Genomic DNA, 25,788 nt, shown 5'->3' on the forward strand with positions numbered 1-25,788 from the left:
TCGGAAGATATGTAGCTACTATATATTTAAATATTTACAGTAACTAGTCTATATCTCTTTTCAAATAAATAACTTCTATTTTGGCAGAAATGTTGTTGTAAAGTAATTACTCCAGACAGAAGATCTGAAAAAAGTCTGGGGGCTCTAGATTCTAGGCAAAGCCCACGGAAATTTATATCAGTGTGGAACTTCCAGCCATAGGCTTACCTACCAACTGTACCAGTGGGGTTGATAATAATGATGGTCATTATTATTATTATTATTATTATTATTATTATTATTATTTCATTGATTAAACTCATATCACAGTTCTAGTACAGGATGATCATGAATTATTCTGGTTTCCAATAATGCCTCTGAGTAATACTAAGCTTAAGGCAACTGGAAACACAGAAAGGTCATCTCCTGTTGCCCCTGGTAAGTAAGTTCCAGTTGAAGGACTAGTGGTGTAACAGGAACAGGAACAGATTTTGCTTCTTTTTTCAATGGAAAAGATGAAAATATTTCATATAAGTGACAAAATAAATGGTGCAGGGCGAAAATGTATATCATTAAGCTGGAAGCTCCTTTCCCATCCAGAGTTAGCTTTATTAAAATGTGTTTTTTTCCAGAACCAGAATAGTGAGAAGCTAGATTAATTTTCATAAAATGTGGCTTTTACGAAAACAATACTGGAAAGGCTCCACTTTAATAAGCAGATAGATTTTATCAGAGGTCCATTTATTGTTAAAGGTTTAGCTCTATACTACATTTCCCATTTATAGTATTGAACATGATCCTCCTTGTGGAGGACACATTTCTATGCTTTGTATATTTAAATATATCAATAATATTTTTAATGTTCCTTAAATGTTGTCTTGAATATTGTTTTAATTCCCACTGAGGGCAGCTATTACCTTGAGCCTGTGAAGGCTCAACCAGTGTTACAATATATATATATTCATTAGGCAAACTTTATTATTATGCAGCAGTGTCCTTAAAGATGAGCACTGTTTACCCTTCCAAGGGATACATATTTGGATAGTGCTTCCCACACTGAAGTTTCAGAGCATTTTTCTCCACTGTAAACTTTTGGCTAAGAGAGTAGCTATCATGTATACTGGTATGTATGTATAAGTATGTATGTATGTGTGTGTGTGTGTGTGTATACATACATACCTACATACATGCATGCATGCATGCATGCATGCATACATACATACATACATACATACACATACATATCAGTGCTCATCTTTAAGGACACTGCTGCATAATAATAAAGGTTGCCTAATGAATCTTCATTAAGCTTTCTGAGTTGATAACATCTGTAAAACAGGTTGCATACACACCCTTTTACTAATTCAACCACGATAAAGTCATTGCCATCTCCACTGTTGTAAAGTATTAACCCATCCAATGAGGTTGTTTTGAACTGGAAAAATAGGTGCATAGATGTGTATGCTTGCAATGTTGCAAGAGCAACATAGCTAGCTTTCGTTTTAAAGGTGACTGGGTCAGCAATGATGTTCCGGAAGCCAAAACGGGCATTTAGTTCACAATAGTCAATATCCCCATTTTTACACAAGTCAATGTATGCCATGCCATTAAAAGTGAGGCTTTGCAGATGACCAATGAAGTTGGAAGGGACTGAGGACAAGTAACGCCGTTCCGTTATGATTCCCGTCTCTATATTATGGAATTCCAGTCTTGTATGATCCCCAGCCATTTGACCTTTAAGTAAAAAGCAATTTTGAGAAGTTAGTGTTATAACCAAAAAACTAGAGCCATTTCAAATGCTGAAGTCTCTTACACAACCCTGGTCTGACCATGTGATTCTATCACATGTATTTTCACCTAGAAAAATATATTTGCTGGAAGGGCCCATTTGTTTTATATTTCTATTTTATTATATCCAACCACCTGAGTTATTTAAGAATATCTCAGTGCGTAACTCACAAGTGAAATGAATTAAGCATCAAACTCATCCTAATTTAACCAAGCAAACCAAGGAACAATGTATTGATTAAACCAAGGAGGTGGCAGGAATACAATAAACAAGAAGAAAATCTCTATGAATGTTCGATTGGACCATTCAGCTTTAAATTTGAAATCTTGTCTACATGTACCTTGAGGAGCTCTGCTAATTACAAAATACAAAAATAATAGGTCTATTTTTTCCACTTTTTAGAGTGGAATAATTTGTATGTATCGTTACAAAGGATATTGGACAAAGTGTCCTTTATTGAAGAAAGTATATTTTATTATTTTGGCCTCTCCCTATATATATATATATATCAATATCATTGAAACCTTTTTAGTAAGACTTGGCTTAATTGCTTCAACTTAGCCTTTCTTTCTGCATATAATAATAGTTGAAGAGATTTCAATTATTTAAAAGGGGGTAAGATAACAAACAATGCTAGAGAAACACAGTCTTTGATCTTCTGGGTTTCTTCTACTTATATCAGTTCTAGGATTTGATGATATAATTATAGTAGAGAAAAGTAAATTGGTATTTTGAACTAATATCTTTTTTTTTTTACTCAACTACAATTCTTATCCAGAATGCAGTCAAAACATACTGTTGTATTGTTTCAAACTAATGTATGAAGTTTGGCTGCCTTCAACTTTATTATATTATTATATCTATATTTGTCTTTATATCATTTTTGTTCCTAATTTTGTTTTCCTTCTCTTTGCTTCAATCCATCAAAAGTGTCCTCTCCTAATACCTCACATGGACTTTTTAAAAAAATGTCCTTGGTTGTACTTTTTGACTATATCCATGGAAGTGAAATGATTTTCACCCCCAGAGCAATCATAACTAAACACAAATTAAATGGAAAATCAGGAGAATAGTTATTAGTCATTAATACCTGTCATGGCTTGTTGGTCATCTACTATTAACTTTAAACTTTTTCCTCTTCGAACTACACGTACTGTATGCCATTCATTGTCATTGAGGTTATAGCCAGCAAAAAGAGTCTCTGGACCTTTGCCTGTAGGGTATGCCAAACAGTTTATTATGGTATCTTTACATCATTCAATATGTGAACCTCAGAGAGAGAGAGAGAGAGACAGAGACAAAGACAGAAACAGAGAGAAAGAGAGAGCACAAGAAAGAGAGAGAAAGATAGGGGACAAAGAGAAAAGGAAAGACAACAAGAAACAGAACCGAAAGAGAGACACTTTTGCTGGAGCAAATTAAATAAATAAATAGTAATAATTTTAAAAAATAACAGTACATCTTTAAAAGACTAATGTTATCAAACAATAAGTATACTTCAAAATGCAGGCATATTCTCTCACTAATATACATATTATATTCATAAATTGACACAGTCAACACAGAGCTGATAGCAACTAATGATACAGATTTGTCAAAGTTGCACTTTTTCAGTAAAGTTAATTTAGTAATAATTAGTAAGTTAAAAATGAAATTTCTCCAGAAATGGAAAAGTCCGTGAAACTGTCTTCAGTGTATGCCTATTGTAAAGTCATTTATTTTTAACCCTGTCTTCATCATTTTTAAAATAGCTCAAGGCAAGGAATAATACCTAATAACTCCTTCCTCATATTTTCCCCAAAATAATATCACGTGAGGGGAGTTGGGCTGTGAGAGAATGATTGACCCAAAGTCCATTAGCCAACTTTCATACCTAAAGAAGAATTAGAACTCATTGCCTCGTGATTTCCAACCTGGAGCCTTAAACACTAGACCAAGCTTTATTTTAGTATTTTTTGTATACTACATTCAGAATATTTGAGCTAATATTTTAGGACACATATCACAAGAAATTGTTTGAACAGGACTGCAGAGACTCTCTGATACAGCTTTCTAAGGCCGTGTTTGTCAATGTTTGAGAGATGGATGGAGGTCCATTAGATAGGAAAAAGCAAATTATGTTTGAAAGGATCCTGGAAACATCTTTTAAGCGAACTCATGTGGAAGGGATTCATTTGGAAGCCAATGCCAATACATTATTGCGTTCTCCTCACAGTTTAACCAAGGCTTCTGTATCTCTATCTTTCTCCTGCAAAAAAAGTAAATATGTGCCAAACTCACTTCCAGTCATACAGGAAATATGATTACAATAAAATAAGCACTTGAGGCAGATATTTGCATGTGGCCTACACTGGGCCTTCCAGAGCCTCTCGCATTCACCTGAGTCCCTTATCTGAGACTATGTCCACTTAACCAAATGTATGTGTGTGTGTGTGTATGTGTGATTTTCACTGGTGCAGGTATGAAGATGTTGGCATATTTGGGTTTCTTCCTGTGTAGGTTTCAGAGATTCCTGGTGACATTTTGACAAGGTCCCACTCGTCATCTTCAGGCTGCTGCTTTTGGCCTTGTGCTAGGGTGAGCATAGCGTGACCTGAGCTGCCTTCCCTCTATAAAAACTGGTGGATGTGTGTAAGCTGTGTTGAAACTTCTTGGTGAGTTAGTGGGATAACCCCTGGAGTCATTGATGTAATTGATATATGCTGATTAGTTGATGTTTGTGGATTGGGGGTGATATCCTGAGTAGTTGGAACCTGCAGACTACTTATCTGTTTTGTAATGTGTGTCTGTGGTGTAATAGCCTGGGTTTTGGTTTGGCTGCAAGTTTGTGGTCTGGTCATGTGCTTATGGTGTTTGTCAGTTTGCTTTGTGTGCATGTCAGAGGGGGGTGCAGCAGTTGAGGGCGCTGCTGTGGTTTGACTTCTGGGTAGTGGTTGCATTTGGTCTGTAGGGCGGGTGTGGGTTTGGGTCTGGTGATTGGTGGTGGTGTCCTGTGTTGTTCTGGGTCTGGTTTCAGTTTGCATGGCTGGTTTCCAGATGTCTGGGAGGTGGGAGGTATCATCACGTTTATTCATATGGGGGGGGGGGTGTTTTTCTATTTCAATTAAATTAAAATTTAATTAAATTGTGGTTATATCTTATATGAATCTTATATGAACCCCAATGATCACTGACATATTCTAAGTGGCTGGATTTAAAAAAAATATTTTTCATTAATGAGGTGTCCTTGGTGCTCTCTGAATTTGATTCTTTTCTTGCATTTTTTTTAATTATAAAAACTAGGTAACATCATCAATCCTAGCAGGGAATGGAGTTTGCTCCCCATTTGCATTCTAGTTACTTGCCCTATTGATGTTGGTGGGAGTGGTCTTGGAAGATCATTGTTTGGGCTCTTTACTGTTAGTTTATTTGGAAGTTCTTTGATTGGGGTATTGTTTACTTCTTGAGTCTTGGTTTTATGTTAAACTCTGCTCCTTTTGGATGGTCACAGTTTCCCAATTGTTTTCTAGTTCAACTGGAAAATTGTGACCATCCTAGACCAACCAAATCCAAAAATATTATAAAATTCCTGGAAGCCGGGCATTCTGGCAAATGGGTCACCAACAGGCATATAGATATAAACAACATCTACATAGTATTCAAAGGAAGCAATCAACAAGGCAGAAAGGAAACATAAAGATTGCCTGCTAGCAATCAATACCCACTAAAATATAAACTGAGAGCAAATACTATTGTCTGCTAGCATTGATGATTTTACCTAGTTTGGATAATGAAACTTCTTCAACAAAACACCAAGCTCATAAAGGACCAAGGATCATTCATTTTATCCTTGAGAATAAAATATAATTATGAATAACATGTAGAAATGAAGTTATAAAATAAGTTAACAGAAGATGGAGATTAAAAAATAGAAAAATATAAAGATTGAAATATGCAAAGTATGCCGCCCCGAGTCTACAGAGAGGGGCGGCATACAAATCTAATAAATAATAATAATAATAATAAGTGTTATTTGAAAAGATGGAGATTTAAAATATGTAATTTTAAAAAAAATTGTAGAAATGAATTTATATGTGTTGAGATAATAATTAGTGTTAATACGTATGTTTAATCAATTTGCTAGTATCATATAATTAATACATTGTTAGTAAAAAGGATAAAGCCACCCTGAGTTTTCAAGGAAGGGCGGTATATAAATAAATAGATAGATAGATAGATAGATAGATAGATAGATAGATAGATAGATAGATAGATAGATAGATAGATAGATAAATAAATAATATGTATGAATAATACGAAATGAAGATATAAAATAGAAAAGATGAATATGGAAAAATAGAAGAAAATATAAAGATTGAAATAAGTAATTTTTAAATGTACTGTATTTTGCAAGGGAAAAAATAATCAAGTGGAAAAGGGGATAATGAAATTATAAATTGTATATTGATTAATGTTTAGGAACTATGCGAAGTAAAAGATATTAATATTAAGAATATATAAATTGGGAAATGACCACATCTTTGTTTGTTAGAATTAAAATAGAAAAAAATATATAAGAGGGGAAAAAGACTAAAAACAGATATTAAGAAGAAAAGAAATGTGATAGCTGTATTGAAAATGAAATTATAATGGATTGTAATTTTGTTTAAAAACAAGAAATATTGTTAAAAATATTGTATGGATGAATGAAACTCAGAAAGCAAATACTCACGACATGAGATGTTGAAAGAACAAAAACAAAATGTATGGGGGGGGGAAAGAACAAAAGAAAAAGGCAAAACCAGATAAAAGTAATGAAATAATTGCAAGTTGTTGTGGTTTTTTTACTTTAAAAAATAGCAATAGTTCTCTTTTAAGTAAGTGTGATAATTATTTTATTCTTAAATTTCATTACATTTTATATTCTTTGACTTTCTGATGTCAGAAGAAATCTAGATTAAACTCTGGATATTTCTGCAGTTTTTACTTTCTTTAAGATATTTCAATATGGATAAACAACAATATTTTTTTTTGTTTGGTGAGATGGGCAGCTATATAAATTGGACAAACAAACAAACAAATGAAATAATTTGTATTGTTTGAGATGGTATATTTTAGAAAAATACCACGTTTCCCCCCAAAATATGATCCTGTCTTATATTTTTTGAACCCTGAAATAAGCGCTTGGCCTTACTGCCATATACCGGTACTCAAAAGCCTGATTGGGCTTATTATCAGGGGTTGTCTTATTTGGGGAAAACAGGGTAATTTTTTTATCATTTTAAACTTTGTACTATGTTGGGATATATAAATAACATGTAAACTTAAAACAAAAATGAACAGCCTCCTCCAATACTCTCTCTCTGTGTATCTATCCATTTATCTGACTATCCTTCCACATACACAAGTCACACAAAGAGAGATAAATGCATGCTTTTCCTATGTGCTTAAACGACAAAAATGAGTTATAATAGACTCGTTTTAGGCTTGACCTGTAATGGCTCTCCTAGAATTAACGCTTAAAGGAAAACTGAGTTCTACTGGGCCATGTAATATAGCCTCTCTCCAAGCTAACATTACTTAAGATACGTAGGGAACAATTTTGAGATTTCCTAGCGGCATGCCAGAAGGACTTGTGGCCCAATAGTTTTAGTCTCTCACTTCTGGTAGGCACTAGCCTGCAATTCATTAAGCTTGGACATTTCCCTTCCCCATTTCTTCAAAGGAATAGCGTTATTGACAGGGTGGTATATTATATCCCCTTTGTGAAGAGTGGTTTTCTATCTAATAATGAATGTTCTTTACCCAATTAAAAAATTAAAAATTCAAACCAAGCAATCTACTAGCATTACTACCCTTACTGGATTCTAAAAGAATCTCTCATGGCAATGATTCAGACATTATATTTTCTGTAATTTTCTGATAATGTGCAATTTCCTGGTAATGCATAATTTTATGATTAATGAGCCAGTTATAATGGATATTCTAAAATAATTATAAGCTTGTTCTAATAAATAAAACAATTTGAACTTCCACATTTATTTTCCTAGACTTTTAAAGGTATTTTTAATGGAAGAGAAGAGTTACATTCATGGAAGCACTTGACAATTGCTGTAGAAGATCAGCAGTTTTCTTTCTAAAATCTCTCAGCTTTCTAAAAGCCACCAGAAATCCAGCAGCAAAGCCCTTGCATTCTTTCTATCAAACTGGGGTGGTGGCAGGGGATAACAGATGGTAACCCAGTAAATGAGCACTGAAGATTCTGGAACACTTTGCTAGTATAATATGCCCCATATCTTCCAGCGACCAATTAGGGCCCAAAGGGTTGGCCTTCTCTGGGTCCTGTCGGCAAAACAATGCCAATTGGTGGGACCATGTTGGAGGGTCTTCTCTGTGGTGGCTCTGGCTCTCTGGAACCTACTCCCTCTGGACAGTCATACTGCTCCCACCTTCCTGGCCTTCTCAAAGGCCTTGAAAACCTGGCTTTGCCAGCAGGCCTGGAGCCGTTAAGCTACACCATTCAGCTCCGGCCAGAAGTAATGAATGTTTTTGTTGACTGAATATTTGAGGGTTTTTATATTGTTTTATACTGTTTATATTATTGTACACCGCCCAGAGTCCGAAAGGAGTTGGGTGGCTTATAAATTTAATAAATTTAATAAAATAAAATAAAATAATTAAATTAAATTAAATTAAATTATCTTTGGGAATATTATACTACTGGAGGTGAGATCCTACTCCACCATTTTGGACTTCCAGGTGGACCTTAAAATCTTGCTGTGTTGGCTGGCTTGGGGTTCCTATGGGGGGTACTCTATGTTGGAGGTGTCCGACAACCTAAAAGAGAAAGAACACACACACACACATGCTATTCATCCATATTTCTATATAGTTCTTGCTAATTTGAACTGTTTTTATATTTACCTCTCTATCATTTTGTAACACATCCAGAGTCATTTCAATAGTGAAATAGGTGGCACATATATTAAGTAAATAAAATATGTTTTACACTGCGAGTTTAATTACTTCTATAATTACAACAGGAATATGTAGGCAATGTCTAGAGGCATGGAGATAATATGATACCATTTAATCAGGGACTGAGGAATCAAGGTAGTTCTAATCAACAGGATGAGGGCTGTGTTAGTTAACTAATTAAAAAGCCATTTCACTTGAGCCTTATTGCATGTCTTGCTGTCTGGGTTGATAAGGAACAGGTCTCAGGCACTCTTATCAATTTTCTGTTATAGCTTTTTGCTAATATGTTCTCAAAGCAAATTTAGGATTTAGAATCCTATTTAAAATTAATGCTTTCAAAGCATTATGGGATAAATCAGTCTGTTTCCTGAATCTTGTGTTTACCTTTACTAGACTAAACTATTACATTTGATGTATCAGTCACTGTGCCCCAATCCAGGTCCTATCACTTTTCTTAATCATTGCTCTGGACAAAGACGTCTACCGGTACTTTTGCTTGTGCTCAGTTGTTTTCTACAGTCACACAAGTAATTTAGTGTTTATATTTCCTGAGCATTGTCTTAATATTTTATTCTATTCTCCTTACAACTTATTAATCCTTCCAAGAAAAGAGATATCCAACTGATAAGCTACTGAAATCAAATGACTGAAAATCCACATTTGAATGGCAGAAAATAATGTGATTCAGAGGGCTTTCATAACGTTTCTAATCATTCTACTGTAGTGATTTAGGAACTTCAGTGGAATGGTGAAATAAGGAGAAATGTGTGTGAAGGTCTCTTTTGTTTATACAAGCTATTCTCTGGATCTATGATAAACAAAAATATCTGCAGGGGCTAGCATAAAAAGTAAAGATGGTAGCTGGCATGTTTAAAGCCTGCCACTTTTTCACACATTTGCTTCACATGTAAATAAGCAGTTGCTCTTTCTGGCTGCTATCTTGACTTCTTCTTTTTTTACCATCCATGAAGATGTTCCCGGGCAGATGATAATTTAACTCTGATTTAATTTATCAGGAATTATGCTATATCTGTGGTCTTTTGAGAACATAGAACAAATTCTACATTTGAGATTAGCCTCCCTCTTTTTTCCTTTCCTTTCCTCTGTGCATCTTAGGCTAGTGCATGGACCCAGTGTGTTTTGTCCACTGATGTCAATGGCCCAATAAACAAATGTGTGAGAATCGAAATAAGGTACTGAAATAACACTACATATTCAATTGCAGCTGATGAAAATTGTTGCTTTGCTTGTTTATTTTTTGCTTTATACAACTCAGCTGGGCTGGGCAAAGCATTTGAAAGTGGTATGCTCTTTTTTCAAATTACTAAAGCAATCACCTTATTTGCAAAGCTTGCAGATTGCTTTCAAAGCTACTTCCATTTGTCTTGGCATGCATTACATGCATAACCACTTCACTGGGTAGCTCCTGTGACTGAAAGCATCTCTTTGAAATGCTTTGCACAGGACTCTGATTTTTATTGTATTCCACTGCAGTATTTCTAGGTTTCTCCCTCTATATATTTGGAATGGAAGCAAAAAGCAAAGCTATGGCACTTAGTTGGCCCATTTTGCTTTAACTTTAGAAAATACAAATGCACACACACACACACACACACACTCACATATAAATTACACACAGAGACATTGTATCTATATCAATATATTTAAATTTAAATTTCTCCCTCTCACTCTCTCTCTCTCACACACACACACACAGAGTATGTTATATAAGGAAGAAAATCCCGCTTTGTTAATGAATAATTTCCATTTAGTATGAATTCTTGGCACACATATTTCTGACTGTTCAAATTCCATAATTATATAATTTTCCTAAAATTTATTATGCGGTTAACATTTCAGTTTTTTTCTCATATTTTGTTTCTATTTAACAATATTTTTTTTAAAAAAAATCATATTAATCTACTACTAATTTAATATATTTTAAAAGTTATAAATAAATGGCAAAAAGTAAACATTAGGATGGACTGCAAAACCAGATACAAAATACATTATTTTCTGTATATTATGTATAATACTGTAATAATAACTAGTTAAACAATTTATAATTGATAAGCATTTCGCTGGTGCAGTGTAAAAGTTAATATTGGGATCCTTTCCTTGCATGTACAACAAGGTGTTCCACAAAAGGCAGTAAATTTATTTGGTTATCTCAAGCATTTCAATTCTTAAAGATATAACAATTATAGTATTTGTATTGCCCACCCAATTTTTTTTTAATTAAGCATTAGGAATACCTATGTGGCACATTATTTCTTCCCAGTTTGTATTGTAAATTTGAAAAGCAAGCCATATACAAATAATAATTGTCCAAAGTTACTTCTAAAACGTGAAATGTAAATATACTAACCATTATGATCCTTGAACAGGATAAACTGGGAAGAGTCATGGTGGCTAGAAATACTAAAAAATTAAGTTGTATCAATTTCTGAAAAGTTTGGCGTATTGTTTAAAGGCACCAGGGTAAAAATCAGAAGCCCATGAGTTCTGGTATTGCCAGATATAATTTGATGTTAGTTGGTATAACTTTACATTAGTATCTCTTCCCCTTTCCTCCTCACCTCCACTATGTACTTAGGAGAGTGAAAGCATTGGGGAAAAGAATATAGTACTACACACTTAAATAGATATTCCAGTACAAACTGGAGTACAAACAAAGCTTGTAAGAGGAAATCCTGATCTGTTGAAAGTTCAAATGACATCAATGGCATTTACATATAAAATACAAAGCGGAACTTCAATGTCCTCATAATTTAGAGCATGCTTGTTTTCCAGCAGAGTCTCTCTGACATTAATAAAATGGATCCCAATGGTTATTGCTATTTGCATTCTAGAGAGATAATGTAGGAGGGTATATTTCATATTTTCTATTCATATATGTCAGTTTATAGATCATGTTCTTTATGTTTCCAGAACAGTTTGTTGTGGGAAACAGGAAAGTGGGAAACAAAAAACACATTAATTAATTGTGGATGTGAGGGAAAATACAAGGTTGTTCTTTTACAAGATTAAACTTCCTGTTTCTTTTCTAATATTTGCCAGTTTACAATAATGTAATAAAGGCTGCCTATTTTTATTCACGTGTGAACTATTAATTGCTCTTGAACCCAGTTTCATATACAAGGTTGAATTTCCAGGTATAATTTAAAGACACTTGATATCTTCCTGTGGTACCGGAAACCATGTTAAGTGGAAATTCCGAAAGTTGCAGACCAACACACCTGAGGTAATCTTCATGATTCCGACTGTGTCAATTTATGTCACCTCACAATCATTCCATTTTTGACATTAAAAATAAAATATAACCTTAAAAATATTAAAACAAACAACACTATTTACTTAAATTAATCAGCATATTCATATGTTAAGAAAACTGGAACATGGAATAAAATACGCAAAACATTCATACATTTTTCTACTAGTACCACTTTACTTTTCTACATTGAGAAGGTAAACTAAGAAAAGAAATGTAAATTCAGGAAAGAAGTAGTCTGGACTGTGATTTTATTTTGTAATGAATAATCTCCCTTTAATTTTCAGATGTCTTCATTCCATGTGTTTATGGAGATTTGCCTTTTGAAAAAAAAAAGCACCTTTGAGACTTCATTCCATGTAGTAACTCATTTCATTAAAAAAAACATTTATTTTTTTCAGTTTCAGATGTGAAGTCATTTTAAATACTTCTTTTAGGAAAGTTAAAAAATGCAGAAAGATGCAGAAAGTATACATCAAGGTTTGCAATTATTTCTTAGCATTCATGAGTTTAAAATAATTTATCTTATTTCAATGTTAATGCAGATTGCTTCACATGTGTACAGAGACTGCTTCTGCATCTGCTTCTCTGAATAGCTTTTATTTTAATGTTAATATTATCTCATTTGTACCTATTTGCTGCTCCCACCCCAACTCACTCGCTCTAAACTTATTCACAGGGAAAGTTATTAGACGGATGAAGCATCTTCTTTTGATATGGCACTTTTCCGCTTCTCCCTTATCAAAGCAGCTCCCGAAGACTCATCATTCAAAAAAACAAACATAAAAGAACATACACAGAATAGCTTTATAAACCCTCTTCAGATGTCTAGATGAGGCTTTCAAACAAAAAAACCCCAGTATCGCATACATCATACAGCACTTATTTTCCTTAGCCTCCATGTCTTTAGCCTGGCATCTGAACATCTGTGTTTTAGTATTAAATCTGTAGCAAATTCATTTGCTCTAACCCATATAGAGTATTTAATTAGATTCCATTCCACTAACTTTTATAAAAATAGTTCAAGAAATTGCTTTAGTTCTATATTATGAAGCAGATATTTTAGTGTCCACAGACATGACCTCTGACCTCCTGCTTCAACAGGAAAAAATACATTAAAACACAAAACTAAGAATTACGCTTAGAAAGTCTATATCAGGAAATAATGGATTTAAAGTTTGTTTCTTAAAGATTTTGACCCTTCCTATTAACTTAAAAATAATGGATAACTGCAACCTTCTTTTCGAAGGAGTGACTACCTATGTGAATTTCCATAGTAGCATCCCTAGCATTGTTGATCCATCTTTCAACTGAAATATTACAAGAGTATTATTGTATGATGTCTGGCTTGATAGAAGAATAGCAAATAGGACTGGGCAAATTTATTTGGATTATCATTTTGCAATGTGCTGTCTATAAACCCAAAGAATAAGGACCTCATAACTGTGGTCATTTCATCAGGTCATACAGGATACCACATTTGCTATGTTCAAAGGTCAGCAATTTCAAATACAGTACAAAAATAAAATGTTTATAGAATGATACAATATAAAATAAATGAACTAAAATATAATAGTGGTAGAAAATTATACACTGTAAGAGAAAGATACATTATCATTTGTCTTAGTTCCTTCCTGTTATTGATTGCAAGTCCATACTCTTGACAATAAATTTTATGATTTTATAATTAATGGTGCATTGCCAGTAAATGTATAAGACTTATCAAATCAGTGGAAGGTTTACACTTTACCAACTAATAATAGTGATAGATAAGTAGAGAAGAGGATAATAAATGTACCATGTAGAAGTAAAAAATATTTGCAATACAACAGAACATGTCCATCTGTCTCACATATTCTTGAGCTACAAGAGAAAGTATGTTCTTCACAGAAAATGCTAATAAAAAAGCTTTCTAGTACAGTAGCCCTCAACTAATAACCATTCATTTAGTAACCATTCAAAATTTCAGGGGAAAAGACCCCATGCTTGAACAATTGCAGTGATTCACTTAACAACCATGGCAACAAAAATGGTTGTAAAATTGGGCATAACTCACGGAACAAGCATCTTGCTGCTCTACTTTTCATATTTGGTTAAGCCCAACTAGCTTCTACATCAAAGTAATTTGAGTAACTTTATCTGTAAGGAAATCCATACATGTATGTGGATGACCTATTAATGTTTTGTCCTTTTCATCCTTCCTGAGTAGGATTGGTTAGGAATTTTCAGAAGAACAGAGGTTTTGATGCTCCAATTGCCACTTGATGCTTAGCTTTATTCACTTTTGGTTTTACCATTGTTCTTGCAAGAATTTATATCAGTTACTTCATCCTTCATTTTTCCTCAGTAAACCAAGAGGCTGCTTATGATAAGGTAGTGAGAAGAGACCTCACAAGTTGAGTGGTCTGATCTGTTCTGTATATTCCAGAGATGGTCCAATGCCATGCAGGGCTTTATAGGTCATAACCAACACTTTGAATTGTGTTTCAAAACCAATTGGCAGCCAATGCAGTCCGCGGAGTGCTGGAGAGACATGGGCATACCTTGGAAGGCCCATGACTGCTAGCGCGGCTGCATTTTGCACAATTTGTAGTTTCTGGACACTTTTCAGAGGTAGCCCCATGTAGAGATCATTGCAGTAGTCGAGCCTCAAGGTGATAAGGGCATGAGCGACTGTGAGTAGAAACTCCTTGTCCCATATATAACCTCTGTACAATATATATTAACCTCTATATTATATCTTGCTTCCGTGATAATAGATTTTGGATTCTGCTGTGTGGTGTTGTATTTAAGAAGTTTCTTAGATATATAAGTGAATACTGCTGAAGTTCAGTTATGTGTGCTGGTGTGCTGCAAACTCTAACATAAGATATGAGCAGAAGTATATTTCAATATGCTGATATTTTCACACAGTAGTTACTTGTTATGTTGAAAATTTAGTTGTGTGTGAAATTTTTTCATGTGCAAAGCACACAAAATGTACATGTGGATGAGTAGCCCCTGATCTGTGCATTTTCAAGGAGTTCCTTAGAGCTGCTCTAGCTACAAAGCAATTTTAGCACATGGTTATTACCATACTATCTTTTATTCTTCAGTTAAATAACATTAATCAATAATTGAGCATGTTTACAGGCAACAATCAATTTCTTCTCCCACTTCTTATTCTCTTATATAACGCACCCATTAATAGATGAGGGTGGGGTTGATGGTGGTTTTAGTCTAGTCTTAAATTTTCTTTCCTGCAAGCTCTTAGGATTAAATGCCAAAATACTATTAAATAATGTTATTCGGTTTAAAAGGAATTGATTTGACTTGCCAGTGGATGAAAGTAATTTGTATCTTAGATACAAATGTTGTTAGTCACTATTCTAAAACTATTTTTCTTTTTTCAAACTTCTTTTTTTCCATTTTGCAAATATATGCTTTTTAGAATGCTGATTTCTACCATATACACATTTTCACAACATTTCTGAATTTTATCCAGCCACAACAATTTTGTAAAGCAGCCAATTCAACAGTTATTTGAATTGGCTGTTTGTCAGAGAAACAAGGACTACAAAATCAGTGAAAATGTATCCTTTACGCAACTTGCAAAAAGAGCCCTGCTTGAATGACAGCTTATCTATTTTGTCAAGTATAATTTATTATACTCATTATGAAGATCAAAATATAACTATTACATTTTCAGTAATAAACTATTGAGTATATGAATAGAGAATATTTTTCACACATTTTTAGTTGCTGATGGTAACATTAATTTCATTTATGAATTTCAAGCTTTTATTAATATTCTGTTTTCAAAAAGTAAATTACTGAATGAGTAGAGAACCTATTTTCATTCAATAGTGTTCTATAGCAGTTTAATGCCTGCAAAATTTAAAATATACTAAAATATATTATACAGCAAAACAGAGCTTGAGGGAAAATGCCTCATTTAATATTATTACTTTGACTTCATTTCTACAGGGAAACATATACTTGTTAATAGAAAGTATACCAAATCAATGACTGGGTTTATGTATCACTCTAAACCATGATATGATATTTAGCTTTTGGCTCTATCATTATGTGCTAATAAGTACAGAGAATAATATATAAGTTGTTACATAAGGTTTCAAACTCAACTATAATTTGCAATCACAATGTTTGGTCTCTTTTTGCATATGTGACATATGTAAATAGGGTTCTTGTTTCCATTACCCAACCATAAGGGTAAGAGTAGAACAGTTAGTAAAAGAGGGAAAATAAGTGAAGGCATAGCTAAAAATATATGCTTTTTAAAATTATTATCTGGCTTGTTAAAAAAAAGTCTAAAACTAATTGTGGCTCATTGTAATGTATGAATGTAGTTATAATTCTTGTTAATTCTGTGTTTTTATTTTCATTGCTGTCTAGTAATTTTAGTATGAAGCTTCCATAATGGTGAACAAATATATAAACTTTGTTTAGTTGCTGCTGTTTATTTAGACAGAAGGAACATTTCTGTGAAGCCTATTTTGTATAATGGATGGTGTTTTGAATATTTGAAAACCTTATTCTTGTAAACCAAAAATCAACAATGATTCCAGATAATCTTAAAGTCTTATCAAATTAAAACTGGATATTTTTTTCTGTTAAGGGCTTCTGGTCAATAAGGCTTCAGGATTTAGGAATACATTTTTATGTGAAAATATTTAGGGAAAAGGGCACACATAGTATTTGAGATGGAACTTGGTTTACGTTAGACAAACTTTGTTGTTTTGAGAATATTAGAGATTTATTTAAAGCAAAAGACTTCTCTCAAAATGGGAAATCGATGACATGAAGAAACAAGTTGCTTTTCAGCCTGGTTTTTCAACTGCAGTTCAATTTGATTAGAGTCAAAGCTGTATTGAGATAAACATAAATGGTTTATTTCATCTAGCTTGTTCCAAACCAGAACTATTTGTAAAGTAAAGGGGAGACATTAGAAAAACAGATAAAGACTTTGTTCCTCATTTCTCCAAGGCCTTTTACTATGATAAAAAGGATCTAACTTTGCAAGTCCTTATGTAGTATCTGTTTGACTTTGAATTCTGATATATACAATGTTTTAAGAAGGATTACAAGTCAGCAATCTTAGTTACAATCAAATTGATTATTTAACCATTTCCTTTATTATTGATGAAACATGATTTAACTATGACGCAAGTGATAGTTCTGGTACCAGTTTATACTCTGAAGAGGAAGGGCAAAATTCATGTATTCCTACAAGATTTCTGTGGGTTTAATGACCACTATCCCAGGATCAATCCCTTATGCAAACACCAGGAAGTGCAGGTATATTATTTGTTATAATAAAGCAAATTTTACAAGCCTTCTTAATCACACATTGAATTTATATGTTTATATTATCACATATTGAGTGTATATGTTGTCACAGGTTTTATTTGATCTTTAGATTAACATTTCCAAGTCAGGCTTTGGGACAGTGGGTATAAAGTCATTCCTGACCTCCAAGAGGAAAGTTTAATATAAACTGATACAATAATTCCAACAGGTTTTTAATTTCAAATCCATAAAATTAGATATGGATAGATGAATCAAAATATGTGGATATGGAGGCACAAAAATGATTTATTCAGATGATCAATGATAACAAGGTAGGTAGGTGAACTCATAAAGCTATATGAGCATGGGAAGGATATGCTTTATCTATAATTACTAACTCTATAATATATTTATCTGTGAAGCATTTTGTCAATCTATTAATTTACACTATAGCTGTACTAATTTAGAATTGCTCTGTTGTTCAGGAATATACATATATTTCTAATTAATAAAATATAATTAATGATAATAGTTATTTAAAAATAATGTATCAGTTATTAGCTAGAGTCAAATGTGCTTTTGGCCTTTCTATGTTAATAGGACATGAATATAATTACCTATATAATTTAGTTATTTTATTTTATATGCCCAGGACCTCAACGTACGCCAAGCAATATTTCAATTACTGAATTAATATGTGCTGATTATTATTTTTCCATGGTAAGGAAAATAGCCAAGCATCTTAAGTCTCTCAGTGAAATATGACAGGTGTGCATTAACGTATTAGTGGTGGGAATACTACCTGAACCCCTTGCAGAATATGTGAAATATGTATCATAATATGAAATGCAGTACCACATAACAAGAAATGTCAAATATTTTAATATATACAAACAAGAGATATGTGTTGCCACAATCTTCATTTAGCTACATGTTCTTTCCTGTATTAAAATACTTCAAAGAACATGAAAATGTTAACATCTCTATGTGTGTAACATTTATTGATTTATTGAGAAATAGCTTTAGGTACCTATGACAAGGTTAAAGAATGCAGTGACTTTTCATAATTTGGTTCAAGAGGGCAATTGCAAATGGTCTTCCCTAAACTAATATTCAAGATGTGAAAATCTAAAGTAAGGCACAAAAATGGGATAAATTTGTGAGAAATAAAAATAAATGTTTGCTCAGTCTGTCTTGCAGGCAAGAAAAGAAAAGGAACACAGCTCTTGACTCCTGGTTTCTTCCTCTGCTTGGCAACCTCCACAATATTAGTGAGACTTGATCTTCTCAGAGATAACAAATGTTGCTAGTAATGACAGGCACCATGAAGCATTGTGGTTTATCTTTCCAGAAACTCTCAAGGGACAGAGAGCATTCTCTTCCCTCAATCTGGCAGGTTATTTTGAATAATTAAAATCTTAGTTGCCTGTTAGACTTTTCTACATTCAGTCTTATTCATGCCATCCCAATTCTTCTCCTATTCATAAAATTAGCAATATCATTCCTAAGATTCTTAAATTGATATTACAGCTGATGTTCCTCTTCCATAGGATACTCTGTCTCTTTTTTCTTAAGTTTCCTCAGCCTCTGAAGAGTTCTTCATAGTTCATGCTTCACAAGCAGAGGTCTTTCTATCAGTGAAGCCATGTGGCACAATGGTTACTTACAATGCAATATTGCAGGCTAATTCTGCCAACTGCCAGCAGCTCAAGTCTCACTGTCTCAAGCTTTACATCCTTCGAAGGTTGGTAAACATTACTGGAGGCAATATGCTGACTTTGTAAACCGCTTAGAGATGGCTGTAAAACACTTTGAAGCAGTATATAAATCTAAGTGCTATTACTATTACTATGAAGTCTTAGTTAAAATCAAATTGTTTCCTTAGCTATGAAAATTCCAAGATTTTTCAAACTTCTTTGAAGTTCTATATTAGATCATCCAATAGGAGCAAGGGATGTTATGTCTCCTAATCACATTACAACATAAATAGTATGTTGCATGAAAATAAATTTATGTCCATTGGTACAAACATAAGGATGAGGTCATAGATAAAGAAGAAGAAAAATCAAATCAGTATTGTATATACTTACTCATCCTTCCACTGAATATTCACTTATTTGTAACACTTGGTAGAAAAGCAAGCTGAAAAAAATAAAGGACAGTTAATGCTGGAAGAATGAGAATAATATTAAGAGGATGAATAGGGAAGGAAGGGAAGGAAGTGGGCTATTGGGCATACTGTTGAAGAAAAGCATGTGCAGTGATAGTTAATTTTAACTATATCCTATGTCTAGTATTTTAGTTACTTGACTGTGTCTGCTGTAAGAAGGGAAAAACGATGATATTGTGTGTTTATTGGGGGGGGGGGGAGTGAAATCATTTGGGAATTGCTATGTCTTCGATGCTAATATATTCCAGAGTGGCGTTTCTTGAAATATTCTATCTGAATGCAAACTTGCTTTGAAGTACATGCCAAATCCAACAATAATCTAAAGACGTGCTGAATACTGAGTAGGTTTTATTATTACTGCTGAAATCATATTTTCTTGAAATTCTTGTTTGTGTTTTACTTCAGCATCTCTATCTTCCCACTGAATGGATAATAACTGCTGAAACACTTCTCAATATGATGAATACTTGGAGAAATTTTGATAATCATGTTGAAAATTGTCGTCTGTTTTAGAAAGCAAAAACAAAACCCAGCCTTTTGTTCATGTAAGGATTCTCAGAACTACTTTGTGTTTCACTTTACATATCATCTGGTTGCATTGAGAAGTCTTTTTCTTTAAAAATTGATCAGCTTGAACTCATGAGAAATTATAGTTATCCCCAGAAAAAAAAGGCATTGCAAAATATGGATATATTTACAAAGTTCTATTCAAGTGAGAAGCTATTGAATTTGAGGATTATTTCCATCTTTGTTTAACTGTGGCTTTGCATATATTTTGTTACGAGATAAATTCTATGTTTAAGATGTTTTTTTTCCATATGTGGATCTCTCCAGCTAATTGCATTCTTTTAAGGTCAAATGGATTTGCTTCCCTAAAAATGATGCAACATTTTTCTTGAAAAAGAAATTCTAAATATCTTTTAACAATAGCAGGATTTCTTCCACTGGTTTTCCCTTAGTGCTTTAAACATTTATTAAGTGGCATTTCCAACTGCCAATGTGAAAATTTGTAGATATTTATAGAAATCTAAAATCTAGCAGATCCAGGGAGCATTTTATCCATTAATTTGATTATAAGAAGTAATGTAGTGTATTTTAGGTTACAAAGATGAAGTCTTAGAACTCCAGTGTTTGCTTCAAAATAACCAGAAGCCAAATTAAACATTCTGTTGAATAATATATTGTATTTTTTTGCCAATAATATTTGGTAGGAGTTATACATGTGAAATTTATATCCTAAATCCCATTTCTCCTAATTTCACTTAGTAGCCAGAAAAAGTATTATCCAATGTCTTATGTGAATCCAAAACAAAGATTTTTCATGTACTTAGTATAGATAGATAAAATATTATTTGACATATTTACAAAACAGTATAATGATTACTAAAGATTTCAGTGAAAGCTATTGCCTAAGATTTGATCGTCCAGAGTCTGGCAATAATGAAACATTTCGGGATTATTCTAGATTATTAAAGATGCTGGTTGAAGATTTACCCAATTCTTATAGTAATTAATTGCTTTTTTCTTTTCTTTCTTTAGTTTGCAGAAATCTATTGCTCCGCTCCCTGCCTCCCCCCCCCCCCCACACGCAGTAATGAATCTGGGTTTTTTGCTTTGGAAAGTGAAAATAATGAATATTCACCAAAGTACAAACATTTCAGTATGCTAACAAGATATATATATATATATATATACCGTATTTTTCGCTCCATAAGACGCAGTTTTTTTCCTCCCAAAGTAGGATGAAAAATCAGCCACGTCTTATGGAGCGAAGATGCAGGCAGGGAGGGGGGGGGAGGCGCTGGAGCAGAGGGGGGGGCGGCGATATACTCATCTGGAGACCGCCGCCTCTGTTGCCGCCTCTCCTCTTCCCAACCCCGAAGAGAGCTGCGCCTTTCGGCCTCCGGAAGTGCTGGGCCGGGGGACGCCTCCACCCCGCAGGTTTAGGAGGCGGAGCGGCCCCGGAGGAGCGTTGGCGGTTCCGAGCCTTTGGGAAGGCTACGGGAATCGCTTCAGGAGGCGGGGAGGTCTCGAAGACCCAAAACCCAGCCAGTCGCTCGCAGCCGGCCGCCGCCTGTGCAAAGTTTGGCTGCGAACTCGGCTGGCTAGCTGCTGCCTGGACCCCTCCCTCCCGGAGGAGGGTCTCCCTTCGCACCACCAGCGGCGCTCCCCCCGCCAGCCAGCCAGCCAAGCCCCGCGCCCGCCGGAGCCGGCTCTTCGCTCTCCCCCCCGCTGCCCGCCGCGTTTGCAGGAGGTGGGGAGGGTCGGGCGGCCCGCCAAGGCCAGGAGGGATGCCGCTGCCCCCCCTTCCCACTCTCCGCCCGCCGCTGCGCCTCCTGCTGAGCCCCCTCGGCCCCGCGCGGCACCTGTCAGAGGAAGCTGCCCTGTCCCGGCCAGGATCCGGGGGCGAGGTCGTCGGGGTTTGAGGGGCCCTAAACCGCCCACAGCAGAAAAACAGAAAAAATAAGGGAGAAAGAGAGAGAAAGGAAGAGGAGAGATAGAAAGGGGGAGAGAGAAAGAGGGAGAGATAGAGAAGGAGAGAGAGAAAGAGAGAGATACAAAGAGAGTGAGTGAGAGAAGGAGAGATAAGAGAGAGAAAGAAAGAGGGACAGAGAGAAAGAAAGAGGGACAGAGAGAAAGAAAGAGGGACAGAGAGAAAGAAAGAGAGGGACAGAGAGAAAGAAAGAGGGACAGAGAGAAAGAAAGAGAGGGACAGAGAGAAAGAAAGAGAGGGACAGAGAAAGGGAGAGAGAGAAAGAGAAAGAAAGGTAGAGAGAAAGAGGGAGAGATAGAAAGAAAGAGAGAGGGGGGCTTGTTTGTATATTTTCCCAATTCCCCTAGGGCAGTGTTATTGTAATAAATATTTTAGCCTACTTTTTGGCTCAAAATATTTTTTTTTCTATTTTCCTCCTCTAAAAACTAGGTGCGTCTTATCAGCAGGTGCGTCTTATAGAGCGAAAAATACGGTATATATATATATATATATATATATATATATATATATATATATACACACACACACACACACACACACACACACACCATATATATATATATAGGGTCAGTGGCCAAATGCAATGTTTCTTCTTTTGTAAAGACAGGTGACAAGTATGCATTAAGTAGTTCTACCATTAATTCTCATGTTGTTTCTGGTATTATGAATTGAGCCATCAATTGGTATTCTTATGTGTGGTAGTGCAGGCATATCCCATTCCCCTCCTTTTGGATTTTATTTACCTCATTGGAAAGGCTAACTTATTATTAAGAAAACTGAATAAAGTATAATATTCTCTTATTGCTCTTAATAATTTTAATTGCAATCAGCAATATTCTGCTCATTATTTATTTACAATGGGATTTAGGGGTGGTTGTTTAATTTCAGAGTACTGTAAAGCTATGTTGCTTTTAAATTTTCATTTCTAAAGAAAGATAATTTATTCAATACATTATTACTAATTTTATGAAAAAAATCAAACAAACAAAAAACCCACACAAAAATTCTGCATAAATTTGAATATTGGATATTTGTATGCAGTGGCATGAAATTAATACAAATTAGAATTGGGGTTTTATAGCTTTTAATAAATTTGCAGTAGAATTTTAGAGATGTTCAAGTCTACTAAAATCTACTTTCTCCCAGATTTTTTTCATTACTTTATATTAAGAAAAGAGCCCGGTTTTTAATCAATTCCTAATTTTGCCATGACTCCCTCAGTTATGTTATCAGATAATTTTATATTGCAGAATTTATGACTATCTGATAATGGAATGAATGATAGCTTTTGTAAAGTGCAAAAATAACATTCTCCTTTATCTTTTTCTATTAACATTCTTGGTTGTGTAATCTATATAGGAAGAAGGACAAGGGAAACATTTGGTTCAGCTCCTAGGAAGTAAATTCCTTTTCTTAGGAATTCTGATAGAAAAGTGAAATGTACTTTACATGTCATAGTAAGAAATAAGTGTCCTTAACTATGTGCTTCTATTCTGGCATCTCTCTGAATATAAAAAGAGTGATGTGAAAACCTGCAATTTTAGTCCTAAGTATCTTAAGTGTGACTTATCCAGATGAGGACTATAAATCTATATGCTCTAGTTCCTAGTACCTTCCAGTTTTTACTTGACTATTTCTTGATCCCAAGTCTACTAAGATTTTGTCTCACAAATCAAGGCAGAGAAAGATCACTGTACAGCAATAGTAGAATTTACCAATCTAAAAAAATATTAAAGTACAGTGGTACCTCTATTTAAGTACTTGTGACCAGGTTCTTAAGTAGAAAAGTTTGTAAGCAGATGTAATTTTTCCCATAGGAATCAATGTAAAAGCAAATAATGCATACAAACCCATCAGTAAAGATATAAAAGCTCAGAATTTGAGTGGGAGAAGGAGGAAGAAGAGGAGGAGGACAGTCATTGCTGAAGGAAGAAGGTGAGGTGAGGGGAATAAAAAAACCCAAAATTTTAGGGCTTTTTAAAAAAAAGCGACTCTGAGGCAGCAAGGAGGAGCATGTGGCTCTCATACACCCCGCATGAGGTTGCCTTCCATACACTGCACCAGAGAGAGAAACCCAGGCGGGTGAGAAGGGGGAACCCCCCTCCGGCTCCGGCTGCTACCTGCTTCCTCTTCCTTCCCATGCTAAAGGGCTTTCCCCTCCTCTTGCTCGCTCACTTTGTAGCCTTTCCTTCACTCTGGTGACTCCTCGGTTTGGCTGAAGCCGAGTTGATCCAGCCGGGGCGAAGTGCCCCCTTTTGCCTTTCCGCACCCAGATGCTCTGCGAGGCAACCTCACACTGGGTATATGGGAGGCAGGGCGAGGGAGTCACCACAGCAAAGAAGTTTATTCCGTCTCCAAGCACCCAGAGAAAGAAAGCCTCCTTAAGCACCAAAGCCTCCTTAAGCACCACGAAAAGGCTCCTTTGGCAGCCCAGTAAAACCCAAGATGCCTGGGATTAAAGGGGGAATGTCAGGAAACTAGCTGGCCCTTCATGCCGCTCTCAAATTTCCTTGGAATTTTTTTCTGGCCTCGGGTTCTTAAGTAGAAAATGGTTCTTAAGAAGAGGCAAAAAAATCTTGAACTTAGAAAAGTTCTTAAGTAAAGGCATTCTTAAGTAGAGGCATCACTGAACTCAGCTGCCTTTTTTGAGTATGTTTTCAATAATTTCGGATTAAGCAGTTCTGGTGTTTCTAAACCCATACTGAAATTATACATCTGAATTGAAACTTTTACCTTTTAATTCAAATAGTTGTGTAAATATAAGATTCTTGCCTTTCCTGTATCCAACACGCATAATACATTTGTATTTTCTAAGAAATTGTTCAACTTTCATCTCTAGAACAGCACAGCTACCCTACTAAAATTTATTTAACAAAGAATATTTACTTCCAAGATACCATTGGAGTCTGCAAGGATACATAAAACATCAAATGTATTTTTTATATTTGGTTGTATCCTTTTACATATGTTAAAAACAAAAGACAACATGGGTTTGTCAAAAACAGATCTTGCCAGACTAATCTTATTGCATTTTGTCACAAAGTGACAAAGTGACAAAATTAGTGGACCAGAGAAATGTTGTTGATATAATTTACTAGGACTTCAGTAAACCATTTGATAAAGTAGATCATAACATTATTCTAGATAAAAAAAGAAAAAATGTGGGTTAGACAGCATCACCACCAGATGGATTTGTAACTGGTTGACCAATCACACTCAACATGTAGTCCTCAATGGAAATACATCTACATGGAGAGAAGTATGTTGTAAGGTACCCCAAGGCTCTGTTTTAGGCCCAGTACTCTTCAAAATCTTCATCAATGGTTTGGACCAGGGGATAGATGGGAAACTCATCAAATTTGCAGATGATACCATGCTACCAGGAATAGCCAAACTCTGGATAGGCTTAAGATACAGAAAGATCTTGACAAACTTGAACATTGGGAACTATCTAACAAAATAAAATTCATTGGTGAAAAAAGTAAGTAAAAGTAAGTATATGTGGTAACTTGCTCAATAGTAATAACAGCCAGCAGGATCTTGGAATCCTAATGGACAACCATTTAAATATGAGCCAGAAGTGTACAGCAGCTGCCAAAAAAGCCAACTCTAGGCTGCATAAACAGAGATCAAGATCATATCAAATATTAATACCACTTTAATAATGCCTTGGTAAGGTCACACTTTGAACACTGCATTCAGTTTTGGTTGCCACAATGTGAGGGGCGGCATACAAATCTAATTTAAAAAAAAAGATGTTAGGCCTCTAGAAAGAGTGCAGAGAAGAGCAACAAAGATGATTAGAGGACTGGAGGCTAAAACATAAGAAGAATGGTTGC

General features: G+C 34.8%; 1 protein-coding gene across 7 annotated transcripts in view; it reads right to left on the bottom strand.

The window, feature by feature from the left end:
• Positions 1 to 25,788, bottom strand: part of NRXN1 (neurexin 1) — a 921,413-nt gene that overhangs the window by 578,424 nt on the left and 317,201 nt on the right. For all 7 annotated transcript variants that reach the window (XM_070734726.1, XM_070734725.1, XM_070734724.1 and 4 more), the window contains 2 exons: positions 2,859 to 2,981; positions 1,332 to 1,713 (listed from right to left, as the gene is read on the bottom strand). In XM_070734726.1, coding sequence (XP_070590827.1) covers positions 1,332 to 1,713; positions 2,859 to 2,981 — 505 coding nt within the window. The remainder of the gene's footprint in view (positions 1 to 1,331; positions 1,714 to 2,858; positions 2,982 to 25,788) is intronic.

This window comes from Erythrolamprus reginae, chromosome 1 (genome assembly GCF_031021105.1).
Source record: "Erythrolamprus reginae isolate rEryReg1 chromosome 1, rEryReg1.hap1, whole genome shotgun sequence".
Taxonomy (NCBI): domain Eukaryota; kingdom Metazoa; phylum Chordata; class Lepidosauria; order Squamata; family Dipsadidae; genus Erythrolamprus; species Erythrolamprus reginae.